The 25,639-nt window shown below is 37.5% G+C and overlaps 2 protein-coding genes and 1 pseudogene across 6 annotated transcripts; 2 read left to right on the top strand and 1 right to left on the bottom strand.

Moving 5' to 3' along the window:
- Window positions 1–6,648: 6,648 nt before the first annotated feature.
- Window positions 6,649–11,372, top strand: LOC129900406 (glycerol-3-phosphate dehydrogenase [NAD(+)] 2, chloroplastic). Of its 5 annotated transcripts, none has more exons than XM_055975366.1 (9): window positions 6,649–7,008; window positions 7,652–7,788; window positions 8,053–8,158; window positions 8,364–8,565; window positions 8,636–8,723; window positions 9,998–10,145; window positions 10,461–10,610; window positions 10,686–10,835; window positions 10,964–11,372. In XM_055975366.1, the coding sequence occupies exons 1-9, from the start codon at window positions 6,748–6,750 to the stop codon at window positions 10,976–10,978; spliced, it is 1,257 nt and encodes a 418-aa protein (XP_055831341.1). In that variant the 5' UTR covers window positions 6,649–6,747; the 3' UTR covers window positions 10,979–11,372. The 5 variants fall into 5 exon arrangements, with proteins under 5 accessions (XP_055831341.1, XP_055831344.1, XP_055831346.1 ...); XM_055975369.1 differs by having other exon boundaries at window positions 6,922–7,008; window positions 7,656–7,788; XM_055975371.1 differs by lacking the exon at window positions 6,649–7,008 and adding an exon at window positions 7,115–7,133.
- A 1,334-nt stretch (window positions 11,373–12,706) lies between these two features.
- On the bottom strand, window positions 12,707–15,881 carry LOC129900864 (disease resistance protein At4g27190-like; annotated as a pseudogene).
- A 5,201-nt stretch (window positions 15,882–21,082) lies between these two features.
- LOC129899920 (uncharacterized mitochondrial protein AtMg00810-like) lies at window positions 21,083–21,763 on the top strand. The gene has a single exon (XM_055974916.1). It carries the CDS (start codon window positions 21,083–21,085, stop codon window positions 21,761–21,763), a length of 681 nt encoding a protein of 226 aa, XP_055830891.1.
- The last annotated feature ends 3,876 nt before the right edge of the window (window positions 21,764–25,639 follow it).

Raw genomic sequence — 25,639 nt, forward strand, 5'->3', positions numbered from 1 at the left:
CACTCAGGGTGCTGCGGGTATGTCATAGGGCTTACAGACTAGAGCTGGGGCACAGACCCCAGAGCAGCATCAGATCCATTCAGAATCAGGTGGGTTAGCCACCATTGGTTCTCACACCAGCTATTGGTGCGCAAGTTGCTCTAGATATGATCATGACTATTGCAAATAAGTAGTGCTATAAGAGGTTTTAGAAGATGAAACCACCCTAATTTTAAGGTAGTAGGAGCGAGGATGCTTACGAGTTCTTGATACTATGTCATGAGATGTTAGAGGCATGGCTGATGACTGAGGCGTTTGATTCATTGCCCTTCAGCTTCGTGGGTCGTCCAGAGAATGGTGGAGTGGGGTGGTTTTGCTAGGGCATTCGAGGATCACTTAATTTTATAGAGTGTACACGAGAAGAGCAGGTTGAGATTTGAGAGCTTGGCTCAGGATGGTATGTTTGTTGCCTAGTATGAGGCACAGTTCTATCAATTGTCGAGGCATGCCACAAAATTGATCCCAGATGAGGTAGAGAGGGTCTGCAGGTTTGTGAAGGGATTGGCCTTTTCTATTCGATCATATGTATTTAGGTTGGCTCGTGAGAGGGCTTCCTTCTAGTCCATTATGAACACCGCCAAAGAGGCAAAATTGATGGTTAGAGATGAGTTTGTAGACCCCAAGAGTTCCCGCTCTTGTGGTCAATTCTCGAGCACCTTGTTAGGTGGTAGAGGGCCGCTCAAAGATGGTGGTTCATTTCGGCGACAAAGACCCATTCATGGTTCTATGCCAGCGGCCATGGGTGGTCAAGTTGCTTGAGGGTCCTACAATTCTGATAGAGGTATTTATGGTACTTCTTCGGGTTCATCACAGCAGGGTTTGATGTAGAGGTATTGCTATACTTGTGGGGATCCCGGTCATCTCATGTAGAGGTGTACTTCTTAGGGCTGGGGTGGACCCCAGCCTAGTTCATCAGCTCCATCTAGGAGACCAACCCTATTGACCAGAGGTGCAGATAAAGATAAGACTAGTAGGGGTAGTCGTGCTTCCGGTCGAGGTACTGGTGGTGCTATAGTTCCACGGGGAGGAGGCTGAGGTGTTATGCAGAGTGAAGGTGGCAGGGGAACACAGTGCTATGCCTTTCTAGGGAGGCCCGAGGTCGAGTCTTCCGATGCAGTTATCACAAGTATCGTCCCAGTTTGCTATCGACCTGCATCCGTGTTATTTGATCCTGGATCTAGTTTCTCCTATGTGTCTACCTATTTTTCATCTAGATTTGATTTGACTTGTGATCGCATGTTGTTCATGTTTCTACGCCTTTGGGTGAGCCCTTAGTGGTGGATTGAGTGTATCGATCCTGTCTTGTTTCTTTAGCCGGGTATGACATTTGGTGACGCCTTCTGGTCTTGTCTACTAGCCAAGGCATATATGCGGTTTGAAGGACTGCTAGAACTGAAAGATCTACTACGGCCTCTACCACGGCCTGCTGTTATCTGAATACCCTACCCCACGGGGCGCGTAGCTACAGAAGAAGTTGAGCCAACAATTGACCCAGTAGGCTGAGCTGCACCACTTAAATTACCCCTAAATGGACACTCCCTCATAATATGGCCTTGACGGCCGCAAGTAAAGTATGCACCTGTAGCAAAACGGCATTCTCCAAAATGTGACCTACCACAATGAGGACACCGAGGCAAAGGTGGTCTTGACTGACGTGAACCTCTGTTTATCTGTGAACTTGAAACCCTAGAGCTCTGACCAGATCCTAAATACCCTGTGTTATCGAATCTACTACCTGTGAAATATGGGGGTGCACTCTGGGCTGGCTGAGAAGGATATCTATTATACTGCTGAGGCTGCCCGCCTTGAAATTCCCCAGAATAACTAGCCAATCTAGCTCTTTTACGCTGGCCTCTGTCATGATCTCTATCGGGTTGACGCCCTCTATGCCGATCTTCTACCCTCTGTGCATATGCTTGTACCCGAGCAATATCCATACCTGGCTAAGAAGCCATTGTCATACAACTATCAATCAAATAACGATCCAGCCCCATCACATATCGATGTACTCTATCAGCCATATCAGCTACAATAGCGGGCGCATGTCTCGCCAACGAGTCAAACTCAAGGCTATAATCTCTGATGCTCCTGCCATTTTGCCTCAATTGTAAAAACCTGTCTACTCTGGCTCGTCTCATCTATGGAGGTAGAAAGTGGCCAAGGAAGGCCTCCACAAATTCATCCCATATTGCTGGAGGAGCACCCTCACCCTTACATAACTCCCATGACTCATACCAATTAACAGCTACATCACGTAGCCGATAGGAAGCTAACTCAACAGACTCTGTCTCAGAAGCCTTAATTATCCTCAACGTACGCTGCACCTGTCTAATAAACTCCTACGGGTCATCCCCGGGCCTTGACCCATAGAACTCTGGGGGATTACAAGTCAAGAAGTCACGAGCCCTTAAACTATCATGTCTAACAGCATAGTCAACCCCTAATCTATGCCTACGAGCCTGCCCTATCGCTATTCTGGTCAGCAACTGAACTGCATCTCTCATAGCCCTATCCTCTGCCCCTGTCTGAGGAGCTGGAGGCTCAGGTACTGGAGCCTCTAGAGCTGGCGATGAAGCAGCCCCCCGATCCATAGTTGCAGCAGCTGCTGCTCTCTCCTCATGTGGTGGTGTAGTAAAACTTGCCGACTGGAGCACAACCTCAGGCATAGACTGGGCACGGGCCCTAGTAATCCTCGGGGTCCGGCTAGTCTCTCCTGCTACTGACTTTCCCTTTTAGGCAGCTGTCCCTTTTCTTGGAGGCATCGCTGTAAATATAATAGTATGTTAGGGAGAAATTATCCTAATAATACAGCGCTATCGCACGATTTAAAGTAAAAGAAAGATAACATCCTAAATGTCTTGTAGCCCCCTGTTTATAGATGTGGTGCACAACACACCAATAAACAAGACTCTACGAGACACGGTCTGTAGACACTCCAAGGACGAACTGCTCTGATACCACTTTTGTCATGACCTAGCCCTGTGACTAGTGTCTGAATTGGACCCTCGTATACACACCTATTATCTATAGTTAATCGGCAATTAAACATGATATAAGATTTATATGGGTAGCATGTCGTCTCAAACTGTTACTTATATATATACCAAAATCACATATTCCTTAGGGAGTCTTAACTGTCAAAAATAAGATAACATAATATGTAAGCCAACAAGGCTTCCACTCCGAATGTAAACGTCCAAAAATATAAGTCATACAAGTACACCAGACAACATCTATATACAACCCACTCATGTGTCTACAGACCTCTAAGAGGATTATCAATAGCATATGACGGGATAGGGCCCCGTCGTACCCCTAAATACACAAATATATACATTATAAGGATTAGTACCCAAATTTTGGGCTCCGAGACAATGGAGCACTTCAAACCCGTTGAGTAGAATCCTAAGCTGGCGGTTCTCCAAAATGAGTATTTGTACCTGCGGGCATGAAATGCAGCCCCCCGAAGAAAGGGGGTCAGTACGAACTATGTACCGAGTATATAAAGCATAAAATATCGTAAAGGAGATCACATCTGCAATAAAGATTTAGGAGCTAATCACTGTACCTATGTCTTATGAAATGAATACATGCATATCATCATCATATATCATACCCAACCCGTTAGGGGACTCGGTGTCACAATTATATCAATATATCGTTATACGTATATATATATACCATACCCGGCCCTTTAGCAAGGGGCTCGGTGAATAGAGTAGTGTACACTGATACCGTATCCGGCCCATTATGGGACTCAGTGCCATAATTTCTCATATCATCCTAACATCATATTATCATATCACGTACCCGGCCCTCTAGTAAGGGACTCGGTGAATAATGTAGTGGAATCCATACATGATAACATACCGGCCTATTGTAGGACTCGGTGAATAATACCATAACAATATGCACGAATAGGGTATCATTAGCAGCCTTGTGTAATTTGATCATTATCGGAGACTTAATGGAATAACCAAAACAGTCCATCATTTGACAACCAAGACAATAGTCATTATGAATCACACCAATTATGAATTATACTAAAATATGAATTATACCACAACATGAGTTATACCAATTAGGATGGATGGAATCATACACATGAGTCAAGACATAACAATATAAATTCTGAAAATCAAGAACGTTAGCCATCCGAGTGTATCTACGAATAAGAGTTTCTTTGGGATTTAAGCATACGTCATTCGTTCGTTTCACATGGATCATGCCAAAAGAAGAAAATATTAACTTTACATACCTTTAGTGTTTATATGTATATGCTGTCTAATATTGTCTCAACCTATATTAAAACGTTAAGCACTATGGTTAAGCTATGAACAGGAATAAAACGTACTCTATCGTTAGTAGGTTATTTCTAAAAAAATTGGACAGCACCTCCCCTATGCCGCTCACTTTTCCCACTTTCAAACCAGCCATATAATCATCAAGCAACATCAACAATCCAAAATATTAACACAAAATAAGATTTATTATTGACAATAAGCCTAGAATGTTTCCGCCCGACTCATGTTACCAAAGAAGTAAATTCGGAAAGCCGAATACCTCAAGTTGTATCTAAATTTTGAAAATGAAAACAGCAAAACTGGACTTCATGACCTTCGTGAAATGTTTAGATCTCTGTCTTAAGTTTCCAATGCAAAAAACATCAACTCAAAACTCATTTTCTACAAAGAGATATCATCAAAACACTAACAGCTATACATGAGGAATTTTTCAATCCAGAATCTGGACAGAATTTATCTTATGATTCATCCTCATTTTTCGACATAATAACAGCAGATCTAGACTATAACATAAACATAAGAGTTGTAGGTACGTGTATTAGCTTTCCAAAACATATTTAATATCTAAAATCGGAGGTCTACAAAATAAGATATTCTAGAATTACTACCAGCTACACAATTCCAAAAACGGATTTGAACATTCATAATCTTCATACACCTTATTCCTCCAAATTCAAGAACAACAACTCATCAACAACATCAAAACAATATCAACCATTATTATACATCATCACTAAGCTAATTCCATCCATTTAAGATACCTAAAACAACCCTTTAACCCATAAATCTCAACAAATCACCAAACGAGTTTATAACACTATTTTCTCCGTTCTAATCCGTTAAAACTCTAACTAAACTTGTTAACATTGAAAAGAAGACTTTAATATTACCTTAAATTTGCAGAGACCACATTGAATATTCTCCTTATTGATTGATATCTACCTCAAATTGAAGCTAACGCGATGTACAACAATTTTCTCTTCATGAGCTTCGGATTTCGGGACTCGAATTTTGGTCGGATTTGGTATTTCTCTCAAGAACTCCCTTTCTCTCTCTCTCTATGGAAATTTCCAGAATTGTGTTGGTCTAAAGTATGAAGGAATAAATACAAAAAATTATATTTAATTTCGTGGGCATTGGGCCTGACCCGAATTAGAATTGGGTTGGGCCGAATCCACTATTTAGTTTGGCCTGTCAGACTTAAAATGTCTATATCTTATTACTCCGATATCGTATTTCATCCCACAACCTATGGTTGGAAAGATATTTTCATTATCTACAACTTCTATTTTGAGAGTTTTCCCAAATTCCCAAATTATAAAGAGGTTATGGCCTCCCGAAGTCAGCTTACCCGAAACGTGACTTTAAGAAAAACATATCTGATGGCTTCTATTTTAATTTGGCCCAAGGGTCCTTCTTGAGATGTATTTTACTTCACATAAATTATTCATATAACTTGACATCTACAACAAATCATGTCCTTTTAAAATTCAAAAATAAAAGTCCTTGAATTTATAACCGTTAGCTTACGAATAATCCAAGATGTAAAAATACGGAATGTAACAATGGTGTACAAGCTTGGAATGTGAAGATTAATTATTTGGATTGATGTTCTCATTAGGGGGAGTTAATACGCGATGTACTCTTTTTTCCTCACAAGGTTTTGTCCCATTGAGTTTTTCTTTTAAGGTTTTTAATGAGACATCCTAAATGTGTATTATTAGATATGCGTACTCTTTTTCCTTCATTAGAATTTTGTTCACTAGGTTTTATCTAGTAAGGTTTTAACGGGGTACCTAATCTATCAAATAGACATCCAAGAGGGAGTGCTATAAACATATTTGTATTACAGTGAATCTCTATTATGTGGATTACTTAGGAGAAAAGTTAGGAATCCTACTTAGGAACCAAGTCAATTTTTTCTTATAAATAATTAACTCCAAAATATCCTTCAAGGAATAAGAAGTCTTCTCTTCTCCTACTTTATTCTTTTCTATAGTTTCATAACAAAATCATTATATTTGTACATAACCCCAAATTAAGGATTCTCTCTTTTCTTTGTAATAGTCTACTAAAATTTTGGATGATCGTTTAGGACTTATTTGATAGTTGGATAAGAAATAAGTTATTTATGTATTAAGTTTTATATAACTTAACGATATTTATTAGGTAGATAAATAATAAGTTATGCATATATAAAATTAATACGATGTTTGATTAACAATTAAAAACTTACATACATTCATATATTACTAATAAGTTCTTAACTCTAACCATTATCAAACGACCCTTTAGTTCTTTGAATTGCTAATGGCGACAACTTTTTTTTATAAAAAAAAATTACAACAAGTATTAGGAGCGAAATTGTGAGAGAAATATCTGCCATTGGGAGAAAGAAAGAGCAATGACTTGTCTGTTAGAACCGCCTTTTCTCTGCTTACCTCCTTTCCAACCCTTTTCTCCCCCTCGTCTCCGCTGTTCCGCTGCCCCCGGAGCTCAACCTCTCCAGCCGGACCCGGAACCGGACCCTGAAAGCCTTGCACTGCCGCTTGATGGCCCAAAAGAACGCCGGGAAATTGTCCGACTGGCTTGGGAGAAGCTAGTCCGTTGGTCTCGTTCTTTGCAGTCTAGAGCCAAAACTGACGTCCTTGAACGTACTAATAAGGTCATTACTATTTTACTGCTTTTTCTATTTTCTTCACTCTAAGTGCATTGTCTCATTTTCCTGTTCCCTACTTTTGTGGGATATTGCTGCGTATTTGCCCACTTGGATATTATTTTCACTACCTGGTATTACAATACCCTAATATGCTTTGACTTCTTTATGTTGTGCTTCATCATTCTCCTAATTTCCTTTCCATCTTTATGCACATCCTAAAATGCTTAGTCTACCACATGAAAATTTGCGTATGGATAAGGTTTGTGTACATCTTACTATAGTGGAAAGAATGGGTATGTTCTTGTTGTTGGTAGAAAGACTTTTCAACTTTTTATGCTTAGATATGTAGGCAAAGTGTACAAACCTTAGGCCCTTTAGATTTGTTTCTCTTATGGTCTCAAAGAATGTCCCTGCAAATCCATGACGAAAAGGGTTTTTCCTTCTATCAACTTCAGTTAATCTCTTGATCATCAAGTAATTAGAAATGAATTCTTGACCCCACCCCCCTCCTGCAGAAAGAAAGAAAAAGTTGAAAAAACTCTCTTCTTAAGTTACTGGCTTGTTGTTTTTCTTCCTTTCCCCTTTTTGGTGGTTCTTGGGTTGGGTGAATTAAATGTTAGTGCTGATTGATGCAATTTTTAATGTCTAGATAGTGGTTCTTGGAGGTGGATCTTTCGGAACAGCAATGGCAGCGCATGTTGCAGCGAGAAAATCCCAGTTGGAAGTGAATATGCTTGTTAGAGATCCTCAAGTTTGTCGATCAATAAATGAGGAACACCATAACTTGTGAGTTTCTGCCTTTAATTCTGGTCTTGTATATACTTTAGGTTTTTAACATAACCAAAAGCATAGCCGTCACCTGGACCTAAACTCCCTGCCAATTCCACTCAGTCCATCCGATGAAAAAGGGTGGCGAGTGCAGAGAGAGAGAGAGAGAGTGAGAGATGTTCTTGATCTATTGGGTTTTCATGTTAATAGGCTAAGCTTGCCAGTTGAGGAATTTCTTGTCATTTTGTTCTTCGTAACCTTTCTCCTTCTCTTTTGCTTCAGTAAGTATTTTCCACAGCACGAGCTACCAAAAAATGTCATTGCAACTACTGATGCAAAAGCTGCTCTGCTAGGTGCAGATTTTTGCTTACATGCTGTACCTGTTCAGGTATATTTTATGTTTTCTTAGTTCATCGTTTGTTTATAGTGCGATGAACTATGCTTGGAACCCTGGAAGCAAAATTACTATCTCATGTCCTAGTCCTTAGTTGCTTGGATTTACAGCTAAAGTTTGTCCATTTATTCTGATTTGGTTGATCTCTTATTTTGTAACTAGTTTAACATTAAGGAAAGTTTTGCATTTACCAATGCAGTTCAGCTCATCATTCCTTGAGGAAATTGCAAACTATGTTGATCCAGGCTTACCTTTCATATCTCTTAGCAAGGGTTTAGAGCTAAACACATTAAGAATGATGTCTCAGATAATTCCCAAAGCACTGAAAAATCCTCGTCAACCCTATGTTGTTCTATCTGGTCCTTCCTTTGCACTAGAGCTGATGAATAAACTACCAACAGGTTGTTTGAACTTTTTTGAGAATTTTTTTTGCCCTTGAAGTTCAAAAGTAAGCTTGCTTTGCTTGTGCAGCACTGGTAGTGGCTTCAAAAGACAAAAAGATAGCAAATTCGGTTCAGCAGCTTATGGCTTCTAAAAATCTGAGAATCAACACATCAAGGTATTTCAATCAGTAGTCAGAGCAGAAACATTGATTCCAAATTTATCAAAAAGTATTTACCACTAAAAGCTAGGGAGTTTTTTGACACTCCCTTTATGTCTTCAAGGGAAACACAATAATGTAGTGATCTAACAGGATCTATTTGATCTTATCCTGCCTTCAATTTTTTGGATGGGTTTCATGGACCTTGAAGGATCATCAGCAGGAAAAAAGATTTTTTTTGTTCTATAAGAAACACTACAAAAATTGTTGCAGTTTGATTTTTATAAAGAAGGAAATCATTAAAATTCTGACATCTTTTGTCTGATTGGATCTCCTGTGTCATGTTAGTTGCATTTTTGGATCTCAGAATCATACAGTTCCTCCGTTTCAATTTATATGACATAATTTGATTGGACACAAAATTTAAGAAAGGAAGATTTTTGAACTTTGTGGTCTTAAAATATTATAGTATTTGTGTGGTTATAAGACTTTTGAAACGTGTAATCTTAAACATGGCTATAAAAGCTTGCCATTAAGGGTAAAATGGAAAGTCTAAGATTAATTGTTTTAAAATTCAGAAAGATGTCATTCTTTTTGGAACGAATTAATAAGAAAATCGTGTCATATAAAATGAAAAGGTGTGAGTAATAAATAAAAGAACATTTAGGATGTGCATATATTTGAAACTATTATGGTTTGTTTTTTCAGATGACGTAAAAAACAAAAGGGAAGAAAAAGAAGGCTTCTTTCGTCAGCACACAATGTAGATCCCCCGTTGCTCTTTCTTTCTTTTTAGGGAAGGAGAGTTGTGCAGAGGGTTCTCCTCTGTGTATCCTCTGTACAGAATTAGATAAACTGTAGTTAATAATCTCTCTCTCCCAATTTATATGACTCACTTTTTTTTTAGTTAGTCCCAAAAAGAACAACACATTTCTATTTTAGTAACAATTAGCTTTAAATGCTCATTTTACCCTTGATGAAATATTTTATAGCCACACAAACATCTATGACGTATTTTAAACCACAAGTTTCAAAAGTTTTTCTTTCTTTCTTGAACTCCATGCCAAGTCAAACTACGTCACATAAATTTGGATGGAGGGAGTAGCATTTTCTTCTTTTGGATTCTAGTGGGGATAGATGGTGAGGTTGCTCCTAGTCCCAGTAACCTACTCTGTATAGAAGTGGCTGGAGTACCTCCAACACCTTTGGAGAGAGGGAGGGGGAGAGAACAAAGCTAATATCTGTAAAGGTTTTGCAGTCCTAATGCTTGCTTGTAACTCCTGATGTTACAGTGATGTTACAGGGGTTGAAATTGTAGGTGCATTGAAAAATGTGTTGGCAATTGCAGCTGGCATTGTGGAAGGACTAAATCTTGGTAACAATTCCATGGCTGCACTTGTTTCACAAGGTTGCTCTGAAATTCGATGGTTGGCAACAAAGGTTAGTTGGCCTTCATCACACCTTAGAAGTTTATGTAATTTTCCATCTTCTAATATTCTACACGACTCTCAAGCAGCTATTTGACTTATTATTGTAATTCAAGCATCAATTCCGAGTATGAGATATTAGGCATTGGTGTATAGATTTCTCGTTCTTCTGTTCCCAAGTATTTCGCCGCTGGATAGCTCCTCATGGAGATCTTTAGTGTATCAAGTCCATGTGGTCGTGCTTTCTAAAGAATCTGTGATTTTGAGCTATCAGCTTGATTATCTTTATCTTAAAATGCTGGTTGACGCTAATCTCTTTCCATTTAAGATGGGTGCAAAGTCAACAACATTAACTGGTCTATCAGGAACTGGAGATGTTATGCTTACATGCTTTGTGAGCCTTTCAAGAAACAGAACAGTTGGAGTTCGTCTGGGATCAGGGGAAAAACTTGACGATATACTTAGTTCAATGAATCAGGTTCAAATAATTGAGTTGCTGTATCATTTTTTGGCTTTGTCTGTTCTATCTCCTTAACAACAACTACAAATTTAGGTAGCTGAAGGTGTTGCAACAGCTGGAGCTGTGATTGCTCTAGCACAGAAGTACAAGGTGAAAATGCCAGTTTTAACTGCAGTTGCAAGGATTATTGACAATGAACTAACGCCAACAAAAGCTGTTTTTGAATTGATGAATCTCCCTCAGGTTGCTCCAACGCATTGCATGCTTAATAATCAATTACCGAAAGGGACTTAGTCATGTCAGGTGGCTCCAGAAACAATTTCATACGACCTCTGTTACTGTCTGTCAATTGTTTTGATTCTAATTTGCAGGTTGAAGAAGTTTAAAGAAGGCGCTGGTGTTAGAAAGACTATTATAGTTGCTGGGTGAAAGCTGAACATGTATACAACTTGTGACTGGCTGGCTGAGGCTCTAAATCAACAATTTGGGGAATGATCTTTGCCTGTTTACTGGTTGCATAGTGTTGATACTCTCCAAGTTTATGGTGATGAAATCTGTCTGAATTCCTTTTTACCATGTTATTAGTTAGACATGCGCACATATGCTTTGAGAATTTTGGTGGAAGCTGTAGCTTGTAATTAGTCATCAATATAACAACACCAATCGAGTGAATGTATTAGTTCATTTTTTTGTAATTTGATAGTGAGCTAATGCAACTGTAAAAACATTACGGCTATGTAACGGCAAATATAAGATGTAGTACGTATTTGTTTTCCTTAACAGACCTCTTTGTCTATTAATCCCTATTCCCTTTTGTTGTTTTCTTTTCTTTATTGGAAGGGAGAGAGTTCAGATGTTGTGGTGCATTTTAACTCTTTTTATTTAAAGGTTACTTATTGTTTTGGTCAAACTGAAAATTTTATTTTTAACCAAAATAAAGTTTGTATACCACCTACTCATTGGACAATAGTATCAGGATCATAATAGAACTCTATATCATTTTATGTTTCAGTATCAAACTACTCAGTTTCTCATCTTCTAGGTAGGGTGTTAATTGCTCATGATTCCAAACACAATAGAGATCCAACTACAACTAGACAGTCAGCTGGCCATAACTATAATGGTCCTAAGGTTGCAAAATGTTTTGTCGGGTAAGTTCTTAGTTTTGTACTATGGACCCTTTTACAGGACAAGAAACCTCTGTCACAAATGTGTAATAGGCTCTCTCAAAATTCAAACTCTTGATAGCTGGTTTGTCTGTGCTATCATGAGAACATAAACATAGAAAATCATGAGCATTTACAATTGAAAGAATGCTCTAAAATGTTTAAACACAAAAGCAATACCAGTTTATCACAAATAACCAAGATGATCACACAACAGAACCAAAAACAATCAAGCAATCAAAATATCGGTTCCAGGAAGAAACTGTACAAACAAGGAACAGTAGTTGGCAGAAAAAACATAAAACATAAGACAGGAAATAGATCATAGCAAACCCGATAAATTAACTTTAGCTTGAAACTCTGTGTTTCTCTGGTGCGGGAATTTCCTTCCTCTGCTTTTTTAGTCTCCTGAATGAAGCAACAAAAAGTGAAGCTCAACACACTTGTTCACATTTGAATGTCTCTTTTCTTTTTGGGATACTTTAACTTGCCCTTAGCTAACATCGTTGCCCCTCAACTTTAAATGTGCACAAACGGACAAACTAATATAAAATAGAATAAGTAAACAGACACATCCTACATCGCAAAACAATGACCGGTTTGCTAATATTTTTATCTATCATAAATTAATAATTTTTGTCAGAAAATATTCTCCACTCTCCAGCCAAACAACAGAAAACTTTTACCAGGAAATAGGAATATACTTTTTGAAAATATACGTTTGTCCATATCATACACTCACTCAATCTCTTTTTTTGTAAAGCACAAGTTTTCCAAGAGTGGATCTATAACCTTATAGAATGTTCAGTCCAGGGAGGTAAAGAAAGAACTTTAAAAGAAAATTAGTTATGTAGAAAAGGATGCTAGTGCCATTGGGCAGTTTTACAATTGAGAAATCTAAAAGTTACCTGAAATGCAGTGGAAGTAACCTCAACTTCGATCCTTCTATCATACGGCAAGTGGTCGAAAGCAATGCTCTGACTTGAATTTGTCGTCTTCCCACTCCAATTGGCTCCACCATTCGAATGTTCCTCTTATTACTTTGATGTTCTTGGAGGTTTGAATAGACAGAGGCAACTTCCTTATTTCATTGCACCTTATCAAGGTAAGTACCTCCAGGTCTTCCCATATACTTTGTGGCTCCCCCAACGTTCCTAATTTTGGTAAGTTTCTCAACACTAACTTCCGAACTCTTGGAACTTCTGAGTTCGCAAGTGTTTCCTGACAAGAGTCGTTGCGTTCCACTAACTACTCTACCAGCTGTTTACAAGAGGTAATTGTAATTTCTTCCAAGTGCTTGGGCACAGACAAAGCCTCGCGAACGTTAAAAAGACATGTTAAACTTGAACAATTGGACATATCTAGCTGGCGTAATTTAGAAAATCTTAGACCGAGAAGTTGACTGAAAAGGGAAAAACTCTTTAAACGATATAAGAACTCGAGGTTGAGATATTCCAGATTCGGTAAAGGGTCAAACATTCCACTTCCTTCTTCAGCTGGATTGAAAGAACAAGAACAACTCCTAATGTAGAGTGATTTTAATCCATCAAAACTGTTGTACGCAAACAACTTCCTGAGACCCAAGCAACTTCCCCCGTACACATTTGAAGCAAACTGCAGCATTCCTGAGAGCTTTCCGTTATGGAAAATATCACTCCTGGAGACGCATATCGTCCTTTCTGACTTGTTGAATGGTACATGAAATGAAATTTCCCCAATTTCAATGCAACATCTTTTCAGTCTAGTCATCCAGATGTGGTCTCTATTGAAAATTGATGAGCTATCCAATCTAATAAAAAGGGAAGTCAGATTGTGTAGAGATGATATCTCATCAAAAGAAGTTGCTCCAAGATGAGTCACTCCAAATTTGGTGAAAGGGTTTATCATTTTACTCTCCATCATATTTAACATTTCAATGCTAGACAAATTTGAGGAAAAATCCGTCAGCGATGCTCTCCAAATCAATTGCAGGCAGATTTAATAGCCTCAGATTTGTCAACTTGTCATGATGTAACCTTGTATTATCACAATCGAGCAATAGCAAATTGTGAAGATTATCGATAGGTGGTAACTCTGTCAACCAGTAGCAATTTCTTAGTATTAGACCATGTAATTGATATAAACTATTGATGGAAGAAGGCAGTGATGTAATACCAGTTTCACTCAGATTCAGAACTCTTAAGGCTGGAAATGCCAAAAAGAATTCATGGGGAATTTCCTAAAGGCGATCGTTATCTTGCAGTAGTAAAGTTATTGTCTCTGGGCATTCCGTGAAGTTATTAGGGAGACGTTGAATTTTATTGCTTACGGAAGATATTCTCTTGACAGGAGTTGATACTTCAGTATGTGATATCCCAATTCCAGATTGAAAAACAGAATTGTGTTCAACCCCAAAGGATTTAGTTATCCAAATAGCAACATCACGAACCATGTCGTGCATCTTCACAGAATCCAAATTGTGGCTTTCTAGCAAGCAGGCATCCTTTAGACTCTAAATCATTGTGATTCCCCTGTTGTAGACTTCTTCGTATGTTGCATGTTCACCAAGGAATTCCTCTGCCAACCAGCAATTTTTGAGCTCGTCTGTTGAAATGGACATAGGATATAAGGAGCAATACATGAAACACCTTTGAATGTCACCTCTCTTTTTGTTCACATGTTTGCTTCTTTGCTCTGAGGATAATTTAATATCCTGAGATTCTAAAGAATCAAAACTCCACTTGATGACCTTGTACATCTTTGTTATGAGGTTCAGACATTTTTAGTGATTTCAAAGCATACTCCCAGAGCTCTACCTTTGTTTTCCCTCGCATAGAGGTTCAAATAACAGTGACTGCTAAAGGTAAACCATTACACTCTCTTGCAATTTCCTTTGCCAATGGTTGAATATGCGCTAGATTGGCATTATCTCCTGCAGTTTTGACAAACAGTTGCCAAGATTCATCCTCATCCAATGTGTAAACCTTCATTTAGGTGTCTATTTTCATTTTCTTACAAACACCCAAAGAACGAGAAGTTATAATGACCTTGCTTCTTGCGGGAACTTCAAGTTGGGGTACACCTATATCATCCAAATTTATAGGTTCCCTAACATCATCTAGTATGAGAAGGAAACTCTTTTCTTGCTTGAACCTTTGATTTATTTTGCTGGCAATACTTTTTACAATTCCCTCATTATCTACCTTTAGGTTTAATCTGCCGGCAATTTGTGTTTGAAACTTTCTTATGTCTATTGGTGGTTTGGGAACTGTAACCCACACCACAACACCAAAAGGTAGTTTAAAACTTGACACATCAGCCTTTAGGAGCTCATTGTTCATATTATTCACCAACGTTGTTTTCCCAACTCCTCATGTACCCCACACACCGATGATGCATACCTAAAAGGATTCAAATACCACAAAAAATAATCTACCCGCAAGTGAAAAATGCAACAATGGTCATATAGAAGAAATTTAGAAAATTAGAGAAACGAGGACGTAGGAGGCTTTGATCATTCAGTCATAATCTTTTGATCTCAAATTAGTTAACATAATCTTCACTTAACCTCCTAAAGAAAAGAAGAAGTAGCATTCATATTGATAACAGAAAGAAAAAAATCAACTTTAGTCTAGAAACCATTTTGACTATAAAATCTAATTAGACCGGAATTGATAAAATTAGCAACTACCAAATTCTAAACAATTTAGGATTGCCAATCATGATTTAATTCCAACAATACCTAATCACCTTCTAATAGTTGTAGGATTTTGTGGAGATTTTTTGTTGCTGTTGACCGGCCTCCTATTGGTGGTCCCGGCATGAACTCAACTTTTCTCATCTGGTAATTTTCTACCACCAAGTTGGATCCAAAGTTTTTTTTGACCTCTATAAGCTTGAAAAGTTGATCTCGCACATTTCGTGCTTTAGTGGAGACTTCCGAGCGAAGAATACACTTTGGACAACACTTATATGTAAGCTTCTTCGCCGCTCCAATGCTTTCTTGCATAGTTTTCCATTCATTCTCCAGCTCGTGAACATCTTCGATCCACAGGATAACATCTAGTTTTGGTTTATAGCCTTTTATCTCATCTTGCTCCACATTCTCTTTGATATCATCTCTAGACTTTGTTAGCTTCTCCATTTCCTTCCTTAGATTTTCAAGTTTTGATGAGAAATGGGTAGTATTTTCAATCTTAGGATAGATGCAATTACACACATTCTTTCCCAACTAAACAACAAGGCCACCTACAACATTAAAAAGTGTTCCCATTAAACAATTCTGATCAGAATGCTAATACGGGAAACTCTCAAAGATTATGAAAATGAAGCCAAGCTGATCTGTTTCCTGTTTGTTTGTTTAAGGCAGAAAAGTAATAAGGCGGCAAAGACAATTATTGGTAAAAGTCAAGGACTTAACATAATAACAAAAGTAGGCAACATGACTAAAATAATTAAGCACATCCTCTGCACTACTATAGGTACATGTCAACGATTTGGACTGGTTCAATTTTCACAACTAAGCTGTCTTTTGATATCCCACAGAGCTTCTCTGAGAAAATGATCGAAATAGTCCTTAATGTATGGATTTCGATTGATTTGGTCACTGATGTATAACAATGGGAATGATACTTTATCTATGCTAAATGGCTTAACACTTTAGTCTTTTTGTCCCTAAAAACCTAACGAAACAAAAAAAGTCCGATCAAATATAAGTGGAGGCTTCATCATGTGCAACTCATGTGAGATATCAAAATTCTAAACCAAAACCCCTGCTTCTTGTATCAGTTCCAAAGGGTTAAAACTCCAACCTTCCCAACAAAGGAGTTGGCACTTTTAAACAACCAGATCTTTTAGTATAGAACAACTCAAAGGCAAAGCTAAGATTTTAAATTTATAGGTTCTTAATTTTACAATGACGACTTTAATGGGTTCTAAATTTTATATTTGTACATGTTTAATGAATTTATTAACACAAATACACGTTTTGAACAAAATCTACTAGATTTAGCCGAACCCGCATGTGGTCTACTAGCTCGCCCCGCAACAACGTAACTACACCATACCTTACACCTCCAAATTATGAATCTTCAACAAGTTTTAGTGTATTCTAACTTTGAATGGAGATGTCTTTTGCTTAATGACTCTTAGAATTATGAGCCGACTAGTTCAACGCCAATTATTAATCTTAATTTTGTTTCAGTCATTTCAATGACTTTGCGAGTTACTCATTTAGTTTCTAGAAATCTAAACCAGTTTGGAAACAGGTTCGACTACTGATTAGTTTTAAAGTATTTCATAAAGTTTAAACTTTTGAATTCATTTAATGTTAACTATATAGGTGGTTAGCAAGCTAATGGTGTAGTTAGTGAGTTAGTTAGCAGCTGTAAAGTAGTAAGTTACAATGTACTTAGCTGTCAATGAGTTAGTTACATAAATCAGTTAGTGAGCTGTATATATAGTTGGTAAGATGTGCAAGAGCATCTACAATTGCAATGTAACAGTCTATTGCTAATCTCAAAATATCTTTCTCTCCTATCTTCTTCTTCTTCATTTGATTCTTCTTAGTCTTCTGTATGTGATCTATGGAAACTAACTCCCATTAATGGAGTTATCATGGTATCAGAGCGTGCGATCGTAGGAGGATTAAAGTGTAACAACGATCACTAGATGATCAGATCTCGCCATTGAAGGTGACATCACAAAGAAGTATCAAAAGATCGATCTATTCTGAAATTTCAGCTAAGCTACAATGGTGATTAGTTCATCAAGTGAAGGAACTGACAATGCACCTTCTATAACTACAAAAATTCCTATAATCGATCACAATCATCCACTTTTTCTACAAACTACTGACACTCCAGGTAGTTCTCTGATCTTTCTTCAGCTAACAGGATATGAAAACTATGCACTATGGAGTAGGTCCTTTAGAAATGGACTTGTAGGTTTTAGTAAATTAGGATTTGTGGATGGTAGATTTCCTAAGTCTAAGTTTGAACCAGAGTTACATGATCAATGGGAAGAATGTAATGTTGTAGTGTTGTCATGGATTATGAATGCTGTGAGACCTGGTTTGCTAAGTTCTGTAGTGTATGCTTTTGATGCACGAAAAGTATGGCTTGATCTTCAAGAGAGATTTGATACTGTTAATGGATCTAGAATATTTCATCTACACAGAGAAATTCATACTCTCACTCAGGGAACAATGACTATTGTTGATTATTTTTCTAAACTGAGAGACATCTGAGATGAATGTGATATACTCATGCCATGTCCATCATGTCCTTGTCCTGAGTCGAAAAATTTTGGTGAACATTGTGACTACCAGAGGTTGCTTCATTTATGAGTCCTATTCTCCACCTAGAAGCCAAATTCTCATGATGAGTCCTATTCCCAATCTGAACAAAGCATATGCTCTTCTGATTGATTAGGAGAGTTAGAGAAATTTAGTGAATTCTACTTCAATTGGAATAGGTGCAGTTGAAGGTTCAGCACTGTATAGTCAGAGGAATACTCACTATAACGGTGGAGGAGGCACATCTAAAGGTGTGTTTCATGGTAATTCTTCATGAGGAGGCCCTAGTGGCTATAACTCATCTGGTGAAGGTTATAGTGGTGGAGGTTATAGTAGTGGAGCAAGTACTTCTGGAGGAGGTTACAGAGGAAAGAAGAGTATTGTGCAGTGTGAACACTATGGCTGTAAGGGTCACTCTAAAGACCAATGTTACAAGATTGTGGACTACCCACCAGACTTCAAGTCTAAAAATAAAACTCTACCTTCAGGATATGCTAAGCCAGTTGAGCTTCCACAAAACTTTGGGAAAGAGACCAGAGGGAAAAACAGTCAAGTTCAGCCAACATCAAGTACAGTTCAACATCCTGGAGCTTTTTTCACTAAGGATCAATATCATCAAATTCTACATTTTCTGTCCAAAACCGGTGCTGAAAATGGAGTAGAACCAACTGCCAAAGCTGCTACTACTGATATAGGTAGTTTTATTTTCAAATCTTTTCTATGTAAATATGAAGCTGGGGAGTGGATAGTTGATAGTGGAGCTACTCATCACATCACCTCTAAGTTTGAAATACTAGATAATGGTAAGGAGGACTTTGATAGTTCAAGGAGAAATGTTCATTTGTCAAATGGTAAATCAGTGCAGTTTCTCAGATTGGAACACTAATATGTTTACAAATCAAACTATCTCAAATGACCTTTTCATACCTGACTTTAAGGTTAACCTATTATCTGTCTCTAAGATCACAAAGGAGTTACAGTGTATGGTTGGTTTCTTTCTTGATTTTCGTATTTTCCGGGTCCTTTTCACTGGACAGGTGAAGGGGATTGGTAAGAAAGAACAGGGAATCTACATACTAAGGGAAGGACCACATCAAGCTCCAAAGCAGCTGGTCAATAGTAGTAGTCATAATATGTCTGTAGTTCAAAGTGTGTCTACATCAGAGTCTGTGGATATATGGCACAAGAGGTTAGTCATGCTCCTATAGAAGTAACAAAGAGACGTGACTCACTTAGCTCATTGAGTAATAAGGATCACCATCATTGTACAGTGTGTCCACTAGATAAACAATCCAAACTTCCTTTTCTTGTAAGCACTCATATGTCAAAAGCTGTGTTTGAGTTGTTACACTGTGATATCTGGGGACCTTATAGAGTTCCCACTCATAATGGAAAAAGGGTTTTCTGTGACTGTTGTGGATGACTATAGTAGATACTCTTGGGGTCTTCTTGATTGCTTCTAAAGCTGACACTATAGTAGTGCTTAGATAATTTCTTAAACAAGTACAAAATGTTTTCTCTACAAGTGTCAAAACCTTAAGAACTGATAATGGCTGTGAATTTTTTAGTCATGCTTTCCAGTCCCTATTGTTTGAACTTGGGATTGCTCATGAAAGTACTTGTGTGTATACACCACAGAAAAATGGTGTTGCTGAAAGAAAGCATAGAACTATTCTGGATATGGCCAGGTCAGTCAGATTTCAAGCTTCTATTCCTCTCAGGTACTAGGGTGAATGTGTGTCTACTATTGTGTACATTATAAACAGACTTCCTTCCAAAATACTTGGTCTCTCTTTGAAAGGCTATATTTACATCTACCATCTCTATCCCATCTCAAGGTGTTTGGGTGTCTATGTTATGCTTGTCCTAAAGTGTTAGATAAGTTATCACCCAGAGCACTTCCTGCAGTGTTTATGGGCTATTCTTTCACACAAAAAGGTTATGTATTGTATGATCTTCATGCTCACTCATTCTTTGTCAACATGAATGTGGTATTTCAAGAACATTTATTTCCCTCCAAGGATTTACAAACATCTCCTAATACTCTATTTCAAGTACTTGAACTAGTACTCCCAGATGTTGATCCTCCTCATATGTCTTCTCCTCCAACTAATGTTCCTGCGGTGCTTCCAGTAGTATCTCCTAGTCCTCTTGCCTCTACATCTGATGTTTCTATTCCTATATTTGTAGTACCTATTTTACCAGTCTCAACTCCAGTTGAGCCATTTGGAAAATCTAATAGACCAAGTAAACCACCTTTGTGGCTGCAAGATTTTGTTACTAAGCGTAGAGGAAATATATGCACTTATCCTCTGGATGATCACCTCTCTTATTCTCATCTATCCCCATCCTACAGGCAAGTATTACAGGCTTACTCAGCTGTGTGTGAACCAATGTCCTTTAAAGAAGCTGCTGTTGATCCTGCTTGGGTCAAAGCAATGGAATTGGAGATTGCTGCTCTCGAGAGCAACAATATATGGAGTATAGTGGACTTACCTCCTGGCAAGAAACTCATTAGGTGTAGATGGATCTATAAAATTAAATACTTGGCATCAGGAAGTGAAAAGATTCAAGACCAGACTTGTGGCCAAAGGTTACAGTCAAAGAGAAGGGCTTGATTATGGGGAGACATTTAGTCTAGTTTCCAAAATGGTCACAGTCAAGTCAATTGTAGCTCTGGCTGCTTCTAAAGGATGGTATATTTACCAAATGGATGTTTACAATGCTTTCCTCAATGGTGATCTATTAGAGGAGGTCGGTCTACATGGACATTCCTAGTAGGTTTGCCAGACAGGAGGGGACTCATAAGGTCTGGAAACTACACGTCTTTGTATGGTCTTAAATAAGAACCAAGACAATGGAACATGAAATTAACAGAAGCATTAGTTCATATAGGATTTAAGCAAAGTCACTATGATTATTCACTGTTCACAAAGCTTGTTGGCAGTGACACTGTGATTGTGTTAGTGTATGTGGATGATCTATTAATTAGTGGAAGTAATCATCAGTTGGTATGCACCACAAGACAGTATATTTAGAAAAGATTCAAAATGAAGGATCTAGGAGAGCTGAAGTTTTTTCTGGGAATTGAGTTCTCTAGATCTGAAAAAGGTATTCTAATGTCACAAAGAAAGTATGCACTGGAATTGATCTTAGAATCTGGCCTAGAGGGAGCTAAACCTGCTTGCACACCATTAGAGATGAATCAAAAGCTCACATCTGTTCAGTATGATGAGCACATTTACAAAACAGTAGCTGAAGATGACAAACTACTTACAGATCCTACAAAGTACCAAAGATTGGTGGGAAGACTATTATATCTTACCATGACAAGGCCTGCTCTTGCTTTTTCAGTACAAGTGTTAAGCCAGTTCATGCATTCTCCTAAGCAGTCACACATGGATGTAGCTTTGAGAGTAGTTATATATGTCAAAGAGGCACCTGGCTTAGGCTTGTTAATGCCAACAGAAGATACAAACAAACTCTTAGCCTACTGTGATTCTAACTGGGGAGCTTGCTTGGAAACTAGGAGATCAGTCACAGGATACTTGGTAAAATATGGAGGTGCACTCATCTCATGGAAGTCAAAGAAACAAGAGACAGTGTCAAGAAGTTCAGCTGAGGCAGAGTTCAGGAGCATGGTTGTTTGTGTAGCTGAGATCACTTGGCTAATAGGATTATTACAAGGAACTGGGAATCAGTGTAAGGCTTCCTGTAAACCTGATATGTGACAGTAAATCAGCCATCCAAATTGCAGCTAATCCCATTTTCCATGAGAGAACCAAATACATTGACATTCATTTTGTAAGGGAAAGGATTTGTCAAGGAATGCTGAAGACTGAACACATAAACACTAAAGATCAACTAGCTAATCTACTCAGTACTAGTCTGGGAAAAGTGCAACATAACAGACTGCTGAGCAAACTTGGAATGAAGAACGTGTTTCAACCATAAGCTTGAGGGGGAGTGTTAACTATATAGGTGGTTAGCAAGCTAATGGTGTAGTTAGTGAGTTAGTTAGCAGTTGTAAAGTAGTTAGTTACAATGTGCTTAGCTGTCAATGAGATAGTTACATAAATCAGTTAGTGAGCTGTATATGTAGTTGGTAAGATGTGCAAGAGCATATATGATTGCAATGTAACAGTCTATTGCTAATCTCAAAATATCTTTCTCGCCTATCTTCTCCTTTTTCTTCATTTGATTCTTCTTAGTCTTGTGTATGAGATCTATGGAAACTAACTCCCATTAATGGAGTTATCATTTAATTTGTAGCATTTTAGTTGACTGGTGAAATCTTAAAGTTGGCTTATGACAGTTGGAGAGACATTTTTATACTCTTTCACAGTTTAATATAAGATATATTCAAGATACATATCGGGGACAGTTTAGTTTAGACCATGTTTGATATTTTTATATTGATCACTAGATGTATGTCCTCGAAAATGTCGTAGCACAATGTTACCTAAGGCCAAAATTGAAGTTAAAAGAATTCTTTACATATAAGAATTCAATATGATAACTTTAGACCCTGAATTGCATTACATTGCAAGAACACAAACTAATGATAACTGATTGGGCTTGACATATATTTTATGCGTTCTGTCAAAAATTTCAAGCGCTAGCTACTATGACTGACATATAATATGCTGAAACAAAGACATCATAATCTCCCACAACTCTGCATCTCACTCCCTCAATTGTTTGAGACAAAATGATCAACTTGAATGCTCCCATATTTGTCGTACATACCTAGCAAAGCATTCCAACAACATAATTTTTTGGCCATACATGGTTCTTTAGTAATAGGATGAACTTGAAGACCAGGCTCTAATACAATTAGTGTTGCACAAGCACTGAACACTGAAATATCATCATAGTGGCTTTGAGATTTAAGCATATTCATCAACAAATTCTATATGAAATATGTTGATATGAGAGCATTTACCTTATACAACTAGACTAGTTAGATATGAGAGAAATTTTCTTATGTACAAAAAAAAAAAGGAGAGACTGCAAACTGGAAGGATACATTATCCATCTCTGAGCTAGGTTTTGGCAACATTCTACCTGAAGAAATACCACCAGTTTGCAAGTAATTATGTATTTTCTGTTTGAATTTTTATCTGTCATGTTTGATGCATATATACAGGGTACTGAAGTTTCTGCATTAAATCTTTAGACTTATTGATTAGAGGTCACTACCTTAGTATAGTTGTCGACCTTCATTTCTAGTTGATATTTGGATAGGTGTTACTGTAATAACCCTAAAGGTCATTTTTTGCGATTTTTGCAAAATAATCATTTTACCTCTTTCGGTAGTTACCCAAGTCATGTTTGATCAGTATTCAAAGTCGGTTTTGTGAAATTCTGTGAAAAATGGAGATTTTTGGAAAAACTTGAGTTTTAGAAGCTTAAGTTGTAAAATAGAGGTTTTTAGAGTCATTTAGAGTTTCAAGTCTCGAAATGGAATTTCTGTAATTCCATTAGCTTCGAAATGTGAAATTTGGTCTAGGAGAGTTGATGGAATCAAATTTCGAGCTATATCGTGGATTTGAGGCCTTGAGTTGGGAATTATTAAAATTTTGATCATAGAGTTGATTTTGGTTAACGTTTGGAGATCGGATGTTTCGAATTGAATTCTGAAGATTTCTTTGGATTCCAGGGACGTTTTTAGGCGTAGAGAGAGTTCCTGTGTATTTTTCGGAGGCTCCGAGGGCATTTTGGTCTTTTTGAGGCTTAGAGTTAGTTTGGTTGGACTTGTTGGATTTTGGGTCAAGGAGACCTCAAATTTGAATTTTGATAGTTCCACTGAGTCCAGAACATCAAAATTAGTGTGGTAACATATATGGTTTGTGTGTACGGGACTTCGATCAAATTTCGAGGGTCATTTCGAAAGTTGGTAAAGTGGAATTTTGGAATTTCTGTGATCTGGTACAAGCATTGCAATCGCGATAAGGGGTTCGCTTTCACAAACATCGCTTTCACTATGGCCCCTTCGCTTTCGTAAGCCCGCAATTTTTTCGAGGGTTACTTTCGCGACCAGGCGTTGCTTTCGCGAGGGTCACGATAGCTAGTCCGGAGTCGTGATCGCGACACCTGAGGGGTTTATGGTCGGAATTTAGTCTTTTTTCCCATTTTCAGACCTTGAGAACTCAAAGCATTAGGAATTCATTACACCAAACCATATAAAAATGGAGTCCAAAACAGTCCACGGTATGGGATTTCACTAGGTTATTGTTGTTGTTGTTGAGGATCATTTTCATCCAAAAGTTCTCAGATTTAAACCCTATTTTAAAAATCAGAATTTTGAGCCATTTAGCCCCTTTTTTTCGAACTTAATTATTTTTTTATTGTTAGATTCGTAAATTGATTGTGAACCACTATTTGGATAGATTGTGGTATTTCGAATTTAAATCGGAAAGGAAAGGCTTGAATACTTGATTGACAGGATATCAATAAAGGCAAGTGAACTTCTAAAACCTTGTAAATCTTGTAGATTACTTGAACTTGCTTTCGATTATGTGTTGTGTAGCGACCCTCTTGAGAGGATGCTACTACTTAAAAAGAGACCGTATATAATACTCGTGAAATTTTAAAAAAAACTTCACGTAAGACATATTTATATAATTTAGTAGTAAAATTTGGCCCATTTAAAAGTAGTTAAAAGTTGTAAGATTTTAGCCATTTTAAAATTGTTTGATCTCAATTAAATCAAATAAAAGTCCAATTTAGGACATGGCGACTTTTCAAAATAATTTAAGAAAATAACTTACATAACATCCATGTATCATTCCATATCACTACAATTCATGCTATAAATTATTACCAACTTATAAGTACCAAAGTTAACTAATTCATGCTTCATACAAATATTTCAACTCCAACGGTAAATTTAGTACATCATAAGACTTGGAATTTACATGTCCCAAAATAACAAAATAAGAAACCAACTTAGGTTACAACCCATGGTGTCATGAATGGATCAACCCTCACAAATTTACATAAATACATATACACAAGCAATCCATGGATCATATACATGTCCCAAAAACTGCTACAAAATATAGATGCCTATATGCAAATGTGATCTTCCTTAAAGCTCCCAAAAACTTTATCTCCAATGGACAACTTCAAGCATCTGCTTGGACATTTCCTACGATAGAAACAACTATCGCTAAGCATAAAGCTTAGTGGTGCAAAACTACAAGTTTGAAGCCTTTAGGTTCTCCAATTATTTTCTGAGGTCATGAGTAGCACAAATGTACACATAATAAATAAATCAAGACAACAAATATATCATGAGTATCACGCTCTATATTTAAAAGTTTAAATGTCAATAATTCATAGAACCACATTTACAAGATTTTGCACCAAGTTTCGCCCAATATGTACGCCATGCCGTAACACCAAACATGATCAAGTATCAACAAGGACCAAAGCCATGTATCAAGAAGGGTAAAGACCCAATAATCAAGAGAATCAAGAACCATATTAAAAATGGCTTCCAAATTCGTTCTCAAAATGGGCAACTTCCATACTTAAGACGAACTAAAAATCTATAATCAAGATGACAAAGGGTCTAAATCAAGAGGCATGTCAATAGTGAC

The sequence above is a fragment of the Solanum dulcamara genome, chromosome 8, assembly GCF_947179165.1.
Source record: "Solanum dulcamara chromosome 8, daSolDulc1.2, whole genome shotgun sequence".
NCBI lineage: Eukaryota > Viridiplantae > Streptophyta > Magnoliopsida > Solanales > Solanaceae > Solanum > Solanum dulcamara.